The sequence below is a fragment of the Pagrus pagrus genome (genome assembly GCF_965226575.1).
Source record: "Pagrus pagrus genome assembly, chromosome: 22".
Classification (NCBI taxonomy): domain Eukaryota; kingdom Metazoa; phylum Chordata; class Actinopteri; order Spariformes; family Sparidae; genus Pagrus; species Pagrus pagrus.
In genome coordinates, this window is record NC_140204.1 from 9,835,204 (window position 1) to 9,853,366 (window position 18,163).

Here is an 18,163-nt window from a genome sequence, read left to right on the forward strand (position 1 = left end):
GCTAGTGTGTTGAATTAAGACACTTGTCCAGTGAAGCTTTGCCTCAATACTATCTTAATGGATTAATAAAGATACATTCAGATAATCTATCTATATCTTTAACCTATTCAAGATATGATATGTAAGAATTCTGCATTTAAATGTCTATGAAACAGGTTTTCCCAAATGTTTCCGACAATGTTGGAACAGAGGAAGCGCAGATAAAGTGCATTAAACTATTTTAGGCACGGTCAGTAAATACCTTCGTAGTTGCCGACTGCAAATATTCTCAGGTATGTTTGTGCGTGGGCGCACAGCAAAGTGGGAGAGCTCAGGAGACACTCTACTATACTGTAGTTTTGAAGACAGTGAAAAGGAAATGATTGTCATGCCAGAATGATTTAAACACACAGCATCTGTTTGGGTAACAATATCATAAATCAAGGGCAATAATACACAGGGACGAATAAATATGTGCGGATATACCAACATGAATAATGTGTGGTTACGTCATCAACTGTTGACACAGTGCACCAGACGCTTGAGACATACTGTTGCTAAAATAGTCTGAAGAATCAAGGCAGACATCAGAGGCCATACTTGTACCATCACAGATAACTGATTCACTACAAATCCAATAATCCAATAAAATAAAAAGGAAGCGACATATTAAGTCACAAAATCAGAATTATAATGCAGAAAACCTACCTAACAAAACATGTTGTACATGGAGAACAAAAACGCTGTATAAGAGTTCAGCCAGACTGACGTCTGAAAGGGCAGAGAGAGAGACAAAGACGCCTCAGAGCAACAGTTGAACAAGAATATAAGAGCAATCATTGGTAAAAGCAACTGGAGGCGTTGAATTTTAATAGGAATAGGTTCCTTTTTCAGTTTAATGCCAAGTAATGCCTTTTAATGAGCTGGAGTTAACAGATGTGGTGCTTAAGCAAAGCTACTTTAAACTTCAGAAAAGAAGTAGGAGGTTAGTCTGTGGTTAGCACAAGGGAACATTAGCTGAACATACCGTGGACCGACGCATCACAGTTTTAACCAATCCAGTCTAACCACTGAAGAAATCCTCAAATAATAGTAATAAGGTCATATCGCCCAGCTATAGACTCCAACCACACTCACCACGATACAGTAGGGAGCATTACTTATGCCAGTCTGTTGATATGACTCTAAGTCAACACTTCCATTATAATCAGACCAATTAAAATACCCCACTCCCTTTTTAAATGAAGCAGATGTAATACAATCATGCTGCCATTTAGATTACAGTTACAATTAATCAAATAATAGTGAGCGTTTTCATCCCCCGCTCTGGATAAGGGAAGAGAGTGCATTTAATAACGGTAACAACCGACCATTACAGGCCAGTATCACCTCCCGGAGAAACTCGAGTGACCTTTTTGTCAGCGTGTCTGTCTTACTGGAGAGTCCTTTCATCAGAGTGTTGTGTAAAGCGTTAGATAACATCAATCTGCGATGGTGATGATGAAGCCTTCTAGAAGTCACTTTGTGAAGAAGCGTTGTAATTTACAGTTTTTCTTGGATCCACTTCAGCCTCACCTGCTACTACTTAAGTTGTTGATTTCCCGGGATGACTTCTGACAGCTCTCAGACAAGACTTCTTCTCTCCAGCTGTGGATGAATAGTACAGTGATGGCTGAAGAGTTTTTGTAGTCTAACAGAAAAGTTGCAGCACTCATAACACAGTCTGTCTTGTGGCTGCTTTATATTCTGGCGTACCGCAGCTCCCGATTGTTGAATATCTGACATTTATGGAAGAATCGAAGACAGACACTGTTGTTTTGATGTGTTTCTCATCAGGAAATGCTCTGATGAGAAACAAAATTTGAGCTGAATATGCGGACGTATCATGGATTTGTCCTTCGCACTCTGTTTTCAGAGGCCAGGCCACATTCAAAATCAAATACAATAGTTTTTCAGTTACTGTCAGCTCGCCTAATTACTTCTTGCCAATGTCATTAGCCCCGGCCTTCATTTAAATTTTTTTAGCATCAATACCAAGAAATGTAGAGTGTTTGTTCTTGGATGCGGGGGCTGGTGAATGGGAGGCATTGTTGTTAAAACCTGATTACTGTATTGTATTAAATGAGGCCTGAAAATGGCCCCAAAAAACCTTCTCATACTGAAAGCCTGTAGAGAAATGGTTGTATTTCTGTTCTACCATACTGTTTTGCTCAGTAAACAGCAAAATGGTGCACTAAAACTGGGTTGCAATGAACAGTTATTTGCATAATTGGTTCATCTTATATCTCTGTGCCTATGTAACACCTTAAAGGAAAAGTTCACCCAAAAATGAAAATCCAGTCATTATCTACTCACCCTCATGCCGATGGAAAGTCAGGTGAAGTTTCGCAGTCCTCAAACCATTTCTGGAGCTTCACAGCGACGTTAACCGCACAACCGAACCTCCCTGTTTTCTCGTACACACTACAATGCAAGACTGATCCATTGACCTGTTTTAGTCAGGACGCTTTATGAGGTTTCAACCGTGTATTGCCAGAATAATAAAACATTGTAACTTGGCCAAGTTTTTGCCCACTGGCACAGCCTGGGATATAAAAACAATTAGTGATGAAGTAATTTAAAATATATTCACAGACAACTGAATGCTAACGCAGGACGAGGCTGGGAAGGTAGCTGGAGATAATTTGTGGAAAGCAGGCAGTGGAGTGGCAGAGGATGTGGAACACTGCGTTTTTAAGTAGGCAAAACGAGCACCCGATGTATGAGTTAATTATAAAAAAGTATTAAATGTTTTCAATGCCTCCCAGAGCCACCACCAGGCCCCATTCATTCAAAAACACCATTTATACCTCAGTGAGGACAGTGAACGGTGCTTTCAGATGTAGAGCTGTGACTGTAGTGACATTTACTACAGGTGGAGCTCTCCGGCTGCCAGCGAACGTGGCTCCTCACATGCTCAGTCCGGATCACCAGGTGTGACTCAAAGCTACTGTGCATCACTTAGTTTTAGACGTCATCTGTGCTCGGACAACTTTAGCGATCAGGTAACTTTCGACCCTGGTCATTTCCTTGTTTTTCCCCTGTCAGGCAGAAGGTGTGTCGACGCGTTTGTACGTAAGCGAGAACGCATGAGTCTACACGGACCGTTTGTTCTTTTGGAACAATGTGCTCTTTAGCCCTGAACACGCCTGTTGCCACGGCAACAGAGCAATATCCTGACACCAAGGTGGAGAATGTGGCTACACAAAAAAGACGTGTGCTGATTGACACCGTTTCTCTGACGCACATGAATAAAAAGAGGAGTGATTTCTGCTTCCTTCTTTGATCTCCCTCCTCCTCTTTGCCTCCTAATTCCTTAATTCCTGTCTGGGCTGCGTGTCGCAGTCGCTGAGCCGCTCTCCTCTCTCCTCCGTTAGCTCGCTCTGCCTCTGTCGCATTGAATCCTCCCTGTTCGACTGTGTGCGCGCCGCTCTGTTCCTGCTCTTCAGCTTCCCTCTTATATTTGCTGCAGTGCTTTGATTCGAGCTGGAGCGCTTTAAGCTCACGGTGGCAAAGAGAGGTCACACTTTTAGACGCACACATGCACGTTTTCGCACTCCGACACGCACTTTTAAAGCCTCTGCCCGTGCCCTTTCTGACACCTAAGGGCTAATCCAGCTCTGTGGAGCACTTTTAATACATAATGAGATGTCTCATCACATATACACGTTTTTTTTCCCTTTCTTCCTTTCCCAGTTTTCCTCTCACACACTGACACACACATGGCACCAAAATGGCTCGACAGAGATCGACTCTGGGGGGGCGACAGGAGATGATCTGTGTCCAGCTCGCCCCTGGCCATTATTTGACGCATTCATTGGAAATTGAATTTGTCAGTGTGGTCAGCAGGCAGCATTGATCTGTCTGCTTAATTGATGCGTGAATTGTTAAGTCGTCACTTGTAAGGGTTGCCCACGGCTTCGTGGCGTGTTTAATGATCAAGTAGAGTCTGGGGGAGGAGGGACGTACGGACAGATAGCTTCCCGCTTCTTCATCACCGGAGCACACTCTGCATCCCAAGCGCTCAGCAGCAGCAGCACATGAAGAAGTCGAGCACAGCCAAATGTCGGCGTTGCTTGAGTCGTGCCGTCAGGGACGGTTCTGTGTGGACATGCGGGGTGGGGAGGTTTTACTGCCCTGCGAGCCCCTGGCTGCTGATTCTCAGACAGGTGGAAAATTGTCCCCACAAGCAATCTTTGAACAGGGAGTAATGGAAAAGAGATGGAGATGGCAGTGGACCAAACCTGCCAGGCGAATATCAAAATCCCTCATTTGAAAGTGATGCGCGTTCAATGCCGTGATGCCGTTTTCACTTGACGTTTTGAACATTGTGGCGTTTCATTTCAAACTTGCTTTCACACGATGATTATCAGTCTTTATCTACACTTTTTAAACATCTGACTGATGCATTTGCTCAGTGCTTTTTAGCATCCATGAATCATTCAGTTTTCTGAGAGTTCTGGAGAGTCCAGAGAAAACAGCCAATGGCGAGCGTTTGTGTCTGGACAGATCAGATCCCGGTTGTGCTGATTGACAGCGAGCTTAGAGACTGACAGAGCCCTCCATCCCGTCTGTCTGAGACACTGTGTAGCCCGTCCTTCTCGTCTGTTCTCTTTTTATTCAGGCAGGAGGATTACAGCAAAGAAAGCAGCAAAGCAAGCAGTGAAGGGATTATCGAACAGCAGCAAAGGGATTAGAGGGGAAAGTTGCACCTCAACAGAGCAGCGGACCCCTGTGGCCCATGTAAGAGACTCATGCACGGGTTAGAAAGTTGGCTCCTCGGCCAGCCGCCGCATGGTTCTGCCAGAATTTCACAGAGCTCCTTCAGTAGGTGTTTGACACGCAGCGTTGCCAAGACTTCACGGCCGTCCTCAGTGGGTATTTGCTGTTCATTTGGACGGTGGCAAAGCAGACAAAAGGATGAGCAAAAGAGAGAGCCACAAAGGGGATTTGAACTGTGGCACTCATTTATAGATTAGAGGCAGGAGTTATTAAACAGTCCCAGTCTTGGATCCAAATGAGAAACTTTGTCTGTGACCTCGGGACCCAGGGAAATGAAAAACGATTTCACATCTTGTGATGTTGGGACCCCATCAAAGCAGCTCCTTGACCCATTTTGAGGCACAGTAACAGCGGAAGGAAGCAAAATCTACAGAGGAGTCATGGTTTTATCTGGCAGTTGCCAAATGTTGACACAAGACAGCGTAGCTCCAGTCGCTGACTGGATGTTGACTCGTAGCTCAGTAATCTGAAGCTCAGACAGTATGGCAGGAGTAATTAACTGTAAAACTTGATTGGTTGCGAGATAGTGCGTCACTTGAAGGGGTTAATGACTTTTTCACAACCAGAAACGCTGTAAAGAAATGTTTAAGTGTCCATTTACAGCTGACTTTAAAGCAGTGGACGGGTCTTCTTCTTCTTCTTCGTCGTCGTCTGCGTTTTTCCACCACTTGGTGGGTTGGAGTGTGGATCAGAAGGGTTATAATCTCACCAATTGACATATGCTCTCGCTGTTTGACTGTATCAATGAATCTAACATTTCAAAAACATAATCAACAGATGAACCACTAGTGGAATAACTGGTAATGGCAATGAGTTCAACCTCTTTGTAAGGACTTAGGCGGACACATTGTGTGAGAAACACCGACTTAAACAGAAAACTCCACATGGTGCTTTTAATAAGAGCAGGCGCCGTCATTAAGCTGCTAAGCACCCAATAATGTTCAGAAAAGGCAATCACCGTTGCCCATCGAGTGGACCAAACAGCTATAAAATAGACAAGCCTTTTTTTGAAAGCAAGCTCCAGTTTCTCACTTTCAAAGTCACTTACTTCGAAGTTTCATCCCACACATCGCGTGATGGGGTTGAACATTCACAATGATTTTCTCTCACTGCGATGTACTTTATATCTCCATCGCGCACGAGACAACAGACCAATTTGTCTTTGTAGATTAGCCTTCCATTACTGCGATCATTATTACGGCATAAATATTCAACTGGAAAACAAATTATTGCTCTGACCACATGGAAGCCACCAGAGGCCTCATTAAGAGAAAACTCAAGACTCATTTGTTGTGGTGAATGTGTGTTAAACGCTCATCAATAGACTGCATCTCACACACGCAGCGACTGCATGTGATGTGTGCTCCACTTTAATATTTCACTCGATAAAAACTGAAGCTTTTATTTAAAATGAGGTAAGAAATGTCTGCCAGAGCACCACAATAAGTTGTTCCAAGGTTTTAGTTTAGGCACTCCTGTATGAGTTTTCCACTTGACTGAAATCCTTGTTTCTTTGGTAAAATTTGGTGACAATCGTTGGCATCACAGTTTTGTTTTCGGTGTTATCAAACCAATCAAGGTCATAGCAGGCAGACTGTTATCTTCCACTTCTCTATTCTCACATGCAAATTTGATTATGTTGTTATTAATCAGAGCTGTCACTCAAATCAGCTGACAAGTGGGTCATAACATCCCCCGTGCTACACGGTTGCCCCTGTGATTTAATCTGATGACAATTAAGCATCAAGCTTATTCTTTTATCCTGGCGGCGTACGTAGCAACCTCTCCTCTCTGGACACTTCCAGTTAACCCAGTTTACAAAGTGGTGACAAGCCAGCCGTGCAGGGCTTAGTGTTGTGTTGCTATTAGTGATACTAAATCCATACACGAGCTCGAGAATGTCAACTAGCGCCCGCTGCTTGCATGATCAATCTACTCACCGATCACAAACCTATCAGCGAAAGTGGCGGCTGATCGATGCCGCCAGCTGAGCGTCAGACTTGATTGATTTAGTGTGGTTAATCAGTGCTTAATCAGATCTAAAGAAGCTATTTAAAGACAGCAGGGTGTCAGGATAGATCCACATCCAGCCATGCGGGGTTTTACTTTTTTGGGAAAGCACCAAACAAAGACAATCCTCCAACACATCCGGATACAAACTCAATTCTGGTGCGCATGGAGGGCGGATCGAGTGAATAAAATAAGCACGCTTATGTAAAATAACCCAAAGACTGACTGGCTCCAATAATCCAGCATATCGTTGTCACATTATGGTAATAAATTGTACAGTCTAATTGAATTACTTGCATTGATCTGGCAGGGTATTTTGCTCATGAAACAGTCTTTTCACTCGAACATTTATTGTTGAAATCAAATTAGTAGTTAGACACATAATTCTGAAAGAGCTGCGATTTGAAAGGCTGATTGAAAAAAAAGGCAGGATTCAAGCTTTCAGACATGTAATGTGTCTATGATGTATATTTTACTCTGGCCTGCAGTGATCTGATCAGTCTGCTTTGTAGTGAGACCGACAGGATAATATGAGGATGCGATGATGACATTTGGTCCTTAAAACCATTAGGCAAAGTCTTTTTTGTGCTCTTATTCTTCGATCCAGTCGCCAGAATACATGTTGGCAGATATACATGTTGAAACATCACATTTCTTCAGGTTCTGTTTTAAATTGTATGCGACAGTGCCTGGTTCTGTCCAAAAAAAGGTCCTGAAGTCAGTAAAAATACTTGAGGCTGCACCTTTTTGTCAAAAATAAGTTTTTGTTGCCACCCACACAGCTGGAAAATGTCGAAGACACGGCCGCTTTATGAATACCGAGTGGTGTCATGTTTACAAATGTTGATAAAAATATTGTTATTGATAGTGTCATCTGATATACATTTAATCTGAACCTGATAGGACAAGTATTACGGAGATGTTATGATACATACTGTATAAAACATGCAAAATTAATGTATGAATGGTTTGCGAAAATGAACAATCACAACATCCATTTCTGGCGCCTGGGCTGCATTCTCGCAGTGGTTTATTGCTCACCTCCTGTGTAAAATACGCAACACACCAAACACAATGAAGATTCAGTTATAGTTAACTTTATTTGTCAGTACAGATAGAACAAAGACAATTATCGCTTTTATTTGATACTATTTGTTTCCCTTTTTTTGTGCGCTCCAGCTCAGTCTTTCCTAGAACTTAAACAAGTAAATGTAAACTACTTCAGTGAATTAAAATGATTGAACTCAAATTTAGATTTCAAAGCAGGATCATCTAGAAATACGAAAATGAAGCAAAACTTGACAAATGGTGAACCCGTTTGATGCAAATTCCACAGAGACATTTTGAATCTGCGAGCAGTCGCGCCTGCTAAACTGGGAGACTGAGTAAACAGTCTGCTTGGTTTCATAAAAACACACAAAGGAAAACAATAGAAAGAAAAACTAAATGTCACAGATCCCATTTTCATACTTTCTGCGACAGTTCACCCTCTTGATAGCAAGAGCTCAAGAATAGGTCAACGTTATATATCCCCCCGTCTGAAACAAATAACTGTTTTCACCCAAGATTTATTCTGTTTCTTCCCCAGACGCTGAACGGGAGCACATTGTCATAAAGCATAGTTGATATAATCACTGCTGGCTAAGACATAGAGAAACACTGAGATACAGTTTACATTATTGCGTGAGTCGATGCCATCATCTTACATGTGCAAATTTACACTGTTGGGAGAAGGGGGGAGGATAACATGATGAAAAGGTGGCAGGTTAGGTAGACAGATGCGGCTGGGAAAGCTAATAAGGAGAGGAGGATGGACTGTACATGTATTGTGCGACAGCTTATCAAAAACACTCGCTCATCTCCATGTCTTTCAACGGATTGACAAAGTAAGGAGACACAGCGAGGCATGGCAGTGGGCACAGCAGCGTTCTGATTAAGCACAGCGTCGCCGCTCAGTACCGACGCATAGTTCAAAAGGGGACTCATTCTCAGAGGTAATGGAGCAAAAATGCTGGAAACAATCCAGTCAAGTACTAACTGATACTTTAATTTTGTGTTTGGATCAATGGATTCTGCCAAACGTGCACGGAGCTTTTGGGAAATTGAGCTGTTGTTGTCTCTTTCCTGGCTCGTGGTCCCAAACACTGCATGCCTCATTGTATTACGAAGAGACTGTGACACTTCCTTTTCCTACAGTAATTGATATGCGATCCATTTTTTTTTTCTGGCTTTGTTCACCGTCTGCTTTCACTGGTCAGAGAACCTAAACATTCAATTCAGCGTACGTTTCCTTTAAATAATTAAAAAGGCCTGCAGCTGACAGAAGTGGAATCTTGAGAGTTTAATTCAGTATTTCACTACATGATTAGAAAGTGAGTAGGGTCGTTGCTGCATTGCTGTTAATTGTTTTGGATACAGCATCACTATGTAGATGTAGCCACACCGCCGTGCAGCGCATTTGGTTTTGTTTTCTTCTGATCCGGGCAGCACTCGAGGGCCGGGAGTGTAAGCGTGAATATTCTGCATCGCCGCGCGTGCGTATGAATATTACATTTGTTTTAGACTGTGTTTTCAGCTCTGGAGGTGCAGCATTATGGAGACCGGTTGACTTTAGTCTTACAATGTGCTCGCACGCACACATCCGCACAGACAGTTAGACTCATTTATGCAAACACACACGCGCACGCTAGGAATATAAAGCCGAGCCTGCTACTGGGAGTCTCTAGAGTCTCTTATTAGTCCGGCTAATTTCACATCATTTGACAGAGAATTAATTCATAAATTAATCAGCTGAGCCTCAGAAAATAACACCACATGCCTCCCATTACACCACCATGTAATCCCATTTACACCTAGCATTAAAATCCCCGTGCAGACAGAAGACCATTCATCATAATGTCTGCCTGGTTCTGAAAAGACAGGAAGGAACTGCTCCTCTGACTTCTCCAAAATTAAACCAGGGACACAAAAAAGGCCTTAAAGACCGACTTTACACCTCTACAATGACACAGGAATAAGTGGACCACCTCACAGCTGATCAGGTGTTCACAACATGGCCGACAGCTTCATTTCAACACTGCCGGTAGAGCATGCCTCTGCTTTGGGATTTTAAAGACAGGTGTGAATGGGTAAACATTTCCAACATCAGTACAGACCTGTCAACAAAAAAAACAAACTCCTATTACTGATACAGTAACAGGACACATCTTTTACTTTGGTGCAACGTTGGACGTTCCTGGCATGTATACTTGTGTCCCCACCAACCTAAAATTGTGCCACTCGCTTTTTTGTGCTTCTACTGTGAAAACATTCGTATCTAAAACAGGTGGAGCAAAAATATTGTGACTCTTTCCTTCAGCCCCAGTGAACTTTGTTGTGTTTTACCCTACAAAATAACGATTACACGTTCTGAGAATGCACTGTGACTAATGTCGGATTAAAAATGCAAAAGGCGAGCATGCTATAAAGATGAAAATATTGTTTCTATACGAAAAAACGATTCGGTAATGCTTCCTCAGAGTCTCTCCCTCTTTGTCTGTACCCTGCTGATAACATAGAAAAACATTTAGTAGTCATCAATATTAAGCTTCACCTACTCACTTTGAATATATTAGGCAACATCAAGAGCACAGAAATGGAAATTGTGGCGTTAATTTGCAAGTAGATGTTACAACCCTGTTAGTGTCACACATGGTTAGTTCATTTTGTAGTACATCACGTTAAGACTAGCTAAAGTAATGGAATGTATCACAATTCAAAGTTATGTCACTCTAAAATGTTATTTTCCACAAGTTGACAGGACATTTAATAGATGCAAGTTTTTCTGACCTAATCACCACAGCCAGAGAATAAATGAGCTCTTGGGGGATTCACCAGTCGTACATTTCAATAAGGAATTCTTATCAATTTAATATATTATTTAGGATTATCATTATCTAGTCTTTACACCCATCAGGTGTGGATATGTGTAACCAAACAGAATATGTGCAAATGGGGGCCCAAATCTATTGCAGTGCTGTGTTTCCTCTTCCTCACCATTTCCAGAATAAGATTGTCTAACTCCCGCCTACTACTACTGCTACGCTCTACTCCCCCCTCCCTGCCTCCCACTGCCCTCGCGCTCTACTCCTCGATTTCCAGTATCAGGTCATCTCCCTCCAGGGAGGAATCGGCCGTGACATGGACCGCCTTAACGGTCCCGGCCACCGGGGAGTTGACCACGGTCTCCATCTTCATGGCCGAGAGGACACACAGCGGCTGACCCTTCTCCACCTTTCATGATTATAAAGACAGTTCACAGAGCATTAAAAACACGAGTCAAGTGTACAGACCACTGAAGAAGTGCTGTAGCTGGAGGTTAGCGAGAGAAATACACTCAAAGAATTAGATATAAGTGCTGCATAAACCAGAGGCTTATATTATTATCAGAGTAACAGTGTGAACGCCAGTTTCAATATAAAAAAGGTACAGTTCACCCAAATTACAAACAACAAAGCTACCGTTAAGGTGTTGTTTGTTCAGGTGTTGTTTGTTCAGGTGTTAACTTTTTTTATATTTTTCAGCACTGTGAGCACAATGAACACATTCAATTCACATTCTTAGAGCTGGTTATAGGACCTGCATAAGTAATACCGACTAAAATGTGTTCATAGCATTGAATAGGGTGTAATGATCCATTGATCTGGATCAATATATTGATTCAATGAAGAACAAGCCAATATTAATAATGCAAACATGAAAACATCAATCTGTGTCATCATTTTCAAGGTAACGCCTTTATTTTGAAGTTCCCATAGCATGTCTGCGTCACCTTGTGGGTCCAAACGCACCTCCTTCCTAAACATTTAAAGAGTGCTGGCACCTTACTGCACTGGCTACATATATAAAGCTAAATAGTGTCTTTAAGATTGAGAATTAGGCCTGCATTGATGTGGTTTTGACAGCTGATGCTGGTTAATGTCTTAAATTAACTTTGCATTAAAAGTGACATAATGGACTGAAGGACACTTAATGAAAACAGTCAAACATTTATAAAGACTTGGTTACGATGGGGTCATGTCAGTCTTATCCGCACCCCTTCAAATAAATTGTTACAGTCCTTCCTTCTCTGTTGAGTCCTTCTACAGCTGCTTGTGTTTAGACAATGTGTAACTGAATAGGTTTGTGTTTTTTTGATTAATAGAAACATTTTTATAATGCTTTTAAAAGGGAAGGTCACAGAAAGGATATATTTGTGTCAGCACTGAAACGCAGGCATTGCATTAGTCATATTGAACATTTTCAGGATTCAATTTAATTATCATCGTACCACCAGCACTCTGTACAAGGAAATTGTAGTTGTAGTACCTTATTATGCTCCTCACAAAAAACAAAATTATATAAGTGGATGAATAATAAAACAAAAATAGAAGCTATTTCAGGTGGGGCGCAGAGGATGAATTTAGGAGTCTCACAGCCTGAGGAAAGAATCTGCTCTGTATTCGCAACAATGCACAGCACCACACCCGAACTGCGCTGGTCCGGAGGCAGTAATCTCAAGTGGACAGCGCAGGGTAGCATTTGAAATCAAGTGCTGATATGATACCTGTGGTTTCAGTACTGAAGGCAAAACGAGAGCTTTCGGAATATAAACGAGTTCTTCCAATAAAAACCTATTTCATTCATCGAACAAAAAAAGCTGGTTAACAATTAACTAACCTTGGATCCGACTTCCACTTTGACCTCCAGGACTTTTCCAGGCATGGGCGCTCCCACCTGACCCTTAATGGACTTCTGTGCCTTTGGATGGAACTTCATTTCCTGGGTTGAGGAGCAAAAACAAAAAAAAAAATCATGAATCCATCTGACCAGTCGATCATCCACACATGGCAGCCTCCGTTTATCGTCTCATCCAGCCAATGATCCATCCATGTAGTCACTCAGCCACACATTAAAACATTCCTCCCTGCTGAGCTTCAGTCTCCCCCTCGCAACCATTTGTTTCCATGAATAAAAATCATCTGCGGCTGCCAAATCCTACTTATTTTGTTTTTGGCTTAGAACATAAGCTTTTCCCTCCCTTTCTCCCTCTATCAATTCATCATTTACCTGCACACATTTCTCTCAAACCATCCCACCTGTCCCTCATCCATCATTTATCCATCTCCAAACCTACACCACCCTCCATCATGTATCCCAGCAGCATCATGTACCTTCATGGCAACGGTGTCTTTAACCAGCACAGATCTCAGCTGTCCGTTCAGCTCAAAGAAGACCTCTCTCTGGCCGGCCTTGTTCAGGTCACCCAGCGCCAGTGCCTTGATGTGGAGGGTCTTCCCTCTCTCCAGCTCCACCTGAGATGAGAAGCAGCCAGAGAGAAGGGGAGGACAGAGGAGGGAGAGTGTGAAGGAAGACGGGGCAGAAATTAGATTATGTTAGAAAATTGAAATTAATACATAGGTGCCTCGCTCACAAGTCCGGCTGAAGCAATAAAAAGAGACTGCAGAGCTCGGTGAAATTAAAAAAAAGCGGAGTTAGTGGAGTGAGACAAGCACAATGTTTCCTTCTCTTCCTTATTTCTTTTCACCCTCAGGCTGGGCTGGAGTGTTTCCCAGCATGCATTTGGCGGAGGGCAGAGAAACATGCACAGATTAATGAGGAGAGCCTCACTGCAATTAAACTTTGTATTAAATAAATAACGTAGCAACCCACGTCTGTGAGAATTTTGTATTTTACATAAATGCACAACTTATTTTAATGCACCACACTGCATTAAATTAGTGACTGCCTACTCTTATCAGCTTCCCAATTGTGTTTAAATCTGCAAATGAAATGCATCGTATGGGAATGTAATGTTGGAAACGTGTTAAATGTTGAGCTCAATAGGATTTTTCCACAGAAGACATTTATACGTGATAAAAACAACATTAGCAAGTGTCCGAGGAAGCCGTGACAGTTATTTTTTTACGTCATGGTCGAGATAGAAATGATTTATGATTTAATGGCATTAAACGACCATATTCGTCTGGTTTTCAGGCACTTCCTTATCACTGAGTGCCAGGTCGGATATATCAGAGCGTTTGAGTTTTGCAGTTGGCGTTACAAGTTAGAAACTCGTACATTATTGCTTTTTTCGACTTTGACAAGAAAAGGCCTTTATAGAACATACATATATAACCACATTAGTTATAAATAGTCATGTCCACGAGTTTATCAAGAATAAAATGCCCTCCCAAGTAAACTATATGTGTGGGAAACACCAATTTATATGGTGAATGTATTTTTGGGCTAATTGCCCACCCTTTGAATAAACACCCACATAGTTTGGCCAAACACAAGGACATGCTTTTAGCTAAATGGCCATTACACATTTATTGACATTTATTTTGAAATGTTATTAGCTAATAAAAGGGATTTTGAGGGAAGAGATAAAAACACATTTCTCTCTACGGAGTAAACGCGACTGTAGTCTGTGCGGGCATTAGGCCACTACTTCACAGGACAGGGAAAAAAAACAAGACATGGATGGGTGTATGCTGTAACTCTGTCGGCGTGTTTACACCCGACAGGCTTTTCGCCACATATATCAATTCTGACATCAAATAGAGAGAGAAGCGCTATGGACAGAACGACAATCTGAGAGATAAAGACACAGACAGGGAGAGTGAGAGAGAGATAAGACGGCACACCGGAGGATATAAAAACAGTTTCCCAGACTGTGTGACTTTACCTGCCACCTGTAAAAGTGTTTTAAGACAAAGACATTTCTCTCTCTCTCTCTCTGTATCAACAGCAGAGAGGTTCATTCCTTCTCGTATCAATTCTGGTCACTGCTGCGTGCTGTCTTGCTAGCGTTTCCCTCGACACCGGCCACTGTACTTCTTCATTTATCTCACGCCTCTTCTCAAATCTTTCATCTCACCGCTCGGAAACTCATTTTTTCCATCTATCCATTTGTCCAACTTCCTCTATCTGGCTTTCCATCTGTCTCTTTGTCAGTCCTCTCATGTGTCGCAGCTTTCCATTTCGTTCTGTTATTTTGCCACCTATTTCTGGGGCCACTCTCGTGCCGTTATTAATTTCCCTCTTCTGCCTCTTTCAGCTTCTCTTTTATATGTCTGTGGCTCTTTCTGGTCCGCACGCACTTTTTTTCCTCGACCCTTCACCCTCACATCCCTTTTTGTTTCTCCTTTTGCCATCTCGCCTTCTGACTCTTCATTGATATTCCAGTCTGAGTGCAAAGATGAAAATACACGCCGCTGCAGGTATGTATTGATCTCAATTTCATTATGCCTCTCCATTTCTCTGGGTACTGAGTCTTTTCCTCACTCCATACCTGGTAACAAAGCCTTTCTTTTGCATGCTTTTTACTTTCTCTCTGGCGCTCAATCCTCATCGCTCTGTTTCTCTCTCCGCCCTCCTTTAAACTTAACTTCTCGCCGCCTTGTGCCGTTTTGTCGGGCTCTTGGCAGCTCTTTGCAAAAAACAAAACTGCCTTCCCTCTTCCAACTGCGTGGCTTCAACACTACATCTCCTCACAACTGTTCCCATGAAAAATACAGCATGCGTCTCTTTGAAGAGTTGCACAGGATTTAGGAACCTTTTGAGGATGATTTTGTCTAAAGATGTAACGGTGTGTGTGAATGCCAGTTTTACACAGAGCTAGAGACAACCTCAATGCACTGCGCCGATACCAAAACCCTCAGACATGCATGAGGACTTTCACTCGTATAAATTAATCTGACAAGCTCACACACTCACTGCTTATTCATACCTGCTACACACTGACGCTACTAGTCATACCAAATCTCCCGCCTCCACCGTAGTTTAATAGCTTTTATTTGTAATCCAGTTCCAGGCAAAATACCAGGGCTCATTAAGCTTTGTGTCAGAAAAATTCAAACAGTCATGTAGTTAAACGGTAAATATGTATCAGGATATAAAGATACAAAGATTTAAATAAAGTCTCTATTTTCTGCAGCTGGTTTATGCACCTACAGTAAACGACACAATACGAGTCCAAAGACCAAAACTATGCCCAAAATCCACACAAGCCCCAAGGAGGTGCCCCCCAGGCACATGGGCCCAAAAAGACTTTCCCAAGTTAACATTGTGAAAGAAGCAGCTGTAACATGGTGGATAAATATCGGAGCGTCACACGAGCGTGAAATGGCGCGTTTCACTATTGGAATTCGATCCATTCGGTCCAATAACATTTGAAAGATGTGGGCAGCTCCTTCGTTTCCTTCTGCATCGCATAGGACGAAAGGATATCGACAGAACAGCAGACATCATAACCTGAGTTCAGTATTTCTGGCAAAGTACTCAGTGAAGTTATAGACTACGGGTTGCTTGTTTAAACATCCACCTACATGGCATCGACTCAAAGTTAAGACATGATGTTCAGTGACCAGCGGGTCAGTGCTCCTCATTGACTTGCCAGTGCGACCAGATCATCACTGGATCAGGCATTAAAATGAATCTGCCCCCCACACACCCTCAAGCAAACTAAAAAAATGGATTTGAAGTCAATAATACGTTTCTTCAAAGCCAACCCTGACCGGCCAGCCTCCCCCCGTTTGGGTTTGTTATTACCATACTTGTGATAGCATCTCGTGCATTATGCATGTTCCATATCTCAGTGATGTATGTGCTGTGATCCCGTCTATAAGGCCCTCACAAGCTGCCTGCATTTATTCAATGAGCTCCATCAAGCAGAGCTTTTCTGTCAAATCCCAACTGCTTATGCATTTGGTGCTACCGTAGTTCTGACTGAAATAAGTTTCACATTACGCCTCACATCGTGTCTTTGATATGACTTTATTAATGACTTGTGTTGCCTGTGACAGTAATGAGATTACTGCAGGGGTGTGTTAGTGTCTGTGCACATTAGCACTGACAGGGTGTGTATGACTGGGTCTGTGTTTGCGAAAATCGGTGTTTATATTTCCGTCAAACATGATTAATATGATTCTGAGTCATCGGCACATGGCAGATAGGTCAATGTTTATTTTCTCTCTTGTTTGTGCTCTATGTGTGGGTGAATGACAGCGATGGACAGCGCTGTCACCCGTGTGTAGGTGTACAGTATATAAATGCCTTCAGATGCCATTTCACAAAGTGGTAATTTGGCTGTTTTTAAAAAAACACATGCCTAAGTGGGCTTCGTCCAACTGCACGGCGCTCAAGTTTGTCAAAAATCAGCCGAAAAGAAGAAACAAAGATAATTATGAATCCGTACATAACATTAAGAAATTATGCGATATTAAAAATAACTGTGCGGGTTTTGTCCTCCCACCACATCGTCGACACAAAGAGGAATCTTCCAGGCTCGCTGTTCACTCTTTGGCTGATAAGACTCTTTTGCTGGATTTACAACAGGCTCGAAATGAAGTGCTAAACAATACCGAATGATTACAGCGAAAGCCTTTATATCTACTTCCCACAACATCAACAACTCGGGGCTTTAGGTCTAGCTCAGCGCTCAAAAAGATTTGGTGCTTAAATCTGTTTTGATCGAGATTACTGCTGTGTGCTGTGCTTCACACAGCAGCTGCCAAGAGCTCATAAACAGCTTTTGTCTCAAATATATAGGTAATAGTGTGGTTTCGTAAGTAATGAAAGACTCAACTAATGGATAGCTGACATCTTTTGCTGCTGTCGCTGTGGATTTGCCACAAATGGAAACAAAGGCTCACAATCACAAGCTGAAAGGCTTTTCTCCTGACTTAACTTCTGAAGATCATCCATTTTATATCACAGATGTTCTACAAAATGTTTTTACATGATATTTTCTTTTTATTTATGGCTTTTTACAGGTATTTTCTACTGCTATGGGTCTCTAGGTCAAAACAATGAGTGTAAAAGATGCAGTTTGATGATGTTAAGTAGTGTAAGCAACCACCATTGCTGATGAAACTCTCAGAGGTGACTGAGGCTAAAATGTCCATGGACGAGATAACTGAATAAAGTTGTATTCATGTTGTGTTTGGTCACATTTGTTCTACCACTACCTTGAGTAAAACGTCAGATTTTGTCTGGGTTTGAACATTGCAGGAAACATTTGGGGTAATTAAACTACACAGCACAACAAAACATATAATAAAGGTCTAGTCATTTTAATGCAGAAATATTAAATATTATAACTCACACATTACGTTGGTAGCACAGAGCTATTTACTCTCCCCAGGGCTCCACTCTGCCTTAACACTGCCAGAGTGCATAAATAAATCTGCTTCTCATGAGCACCTAATAATTACCAATTTTGATGGCACAGAGACAGGCTGATAGTTCACAACACCCACACCACCTGTCTGTACATGTGAAATCATTATTCTCGTCTCAGATTTGTCGCGCGTTCACATTGCCTGCAGTC

General features: G+C 42.2%; 1 protein-coding gene across 3 annotated transcripts in view; it reads right to left on the reverse strand.

Annotated features, from left to right (window-relative positions):
* Positions 1-7,891: 7,891 nt before the first annotated feature.
* pcxb (pyruvate carboxylase b) overlaps positions 7,892-18,163 on the reverse strand; it is a 297,628-nt gene continuing 287,356 nt past the window's right edge. For all 3 annotated transcript variants that reach the window (XM_084343541.1, XM_084343543.1, XM_084343542.1), the window contains exons 25-27: positions 13,002-13,142; positions 12,508-12,609; positions 7,892-11,082 (exon numbers count right to left, since the gene is read on the reverse strand). In XM_084343541.1, coding sequence (XP_084199667.1) covers positions 10,933-11,082; positions 12,508-12,609; positions 13,002-13,142 — 393 coding nt within the window. In that variant the 3' untranslated portion in view covers positions 7,892-10,932. The remainder of the gene's footprint in view (positions 11,083-12,507; positions 12,610-13,001; positions 13,143-18,163) is intronic.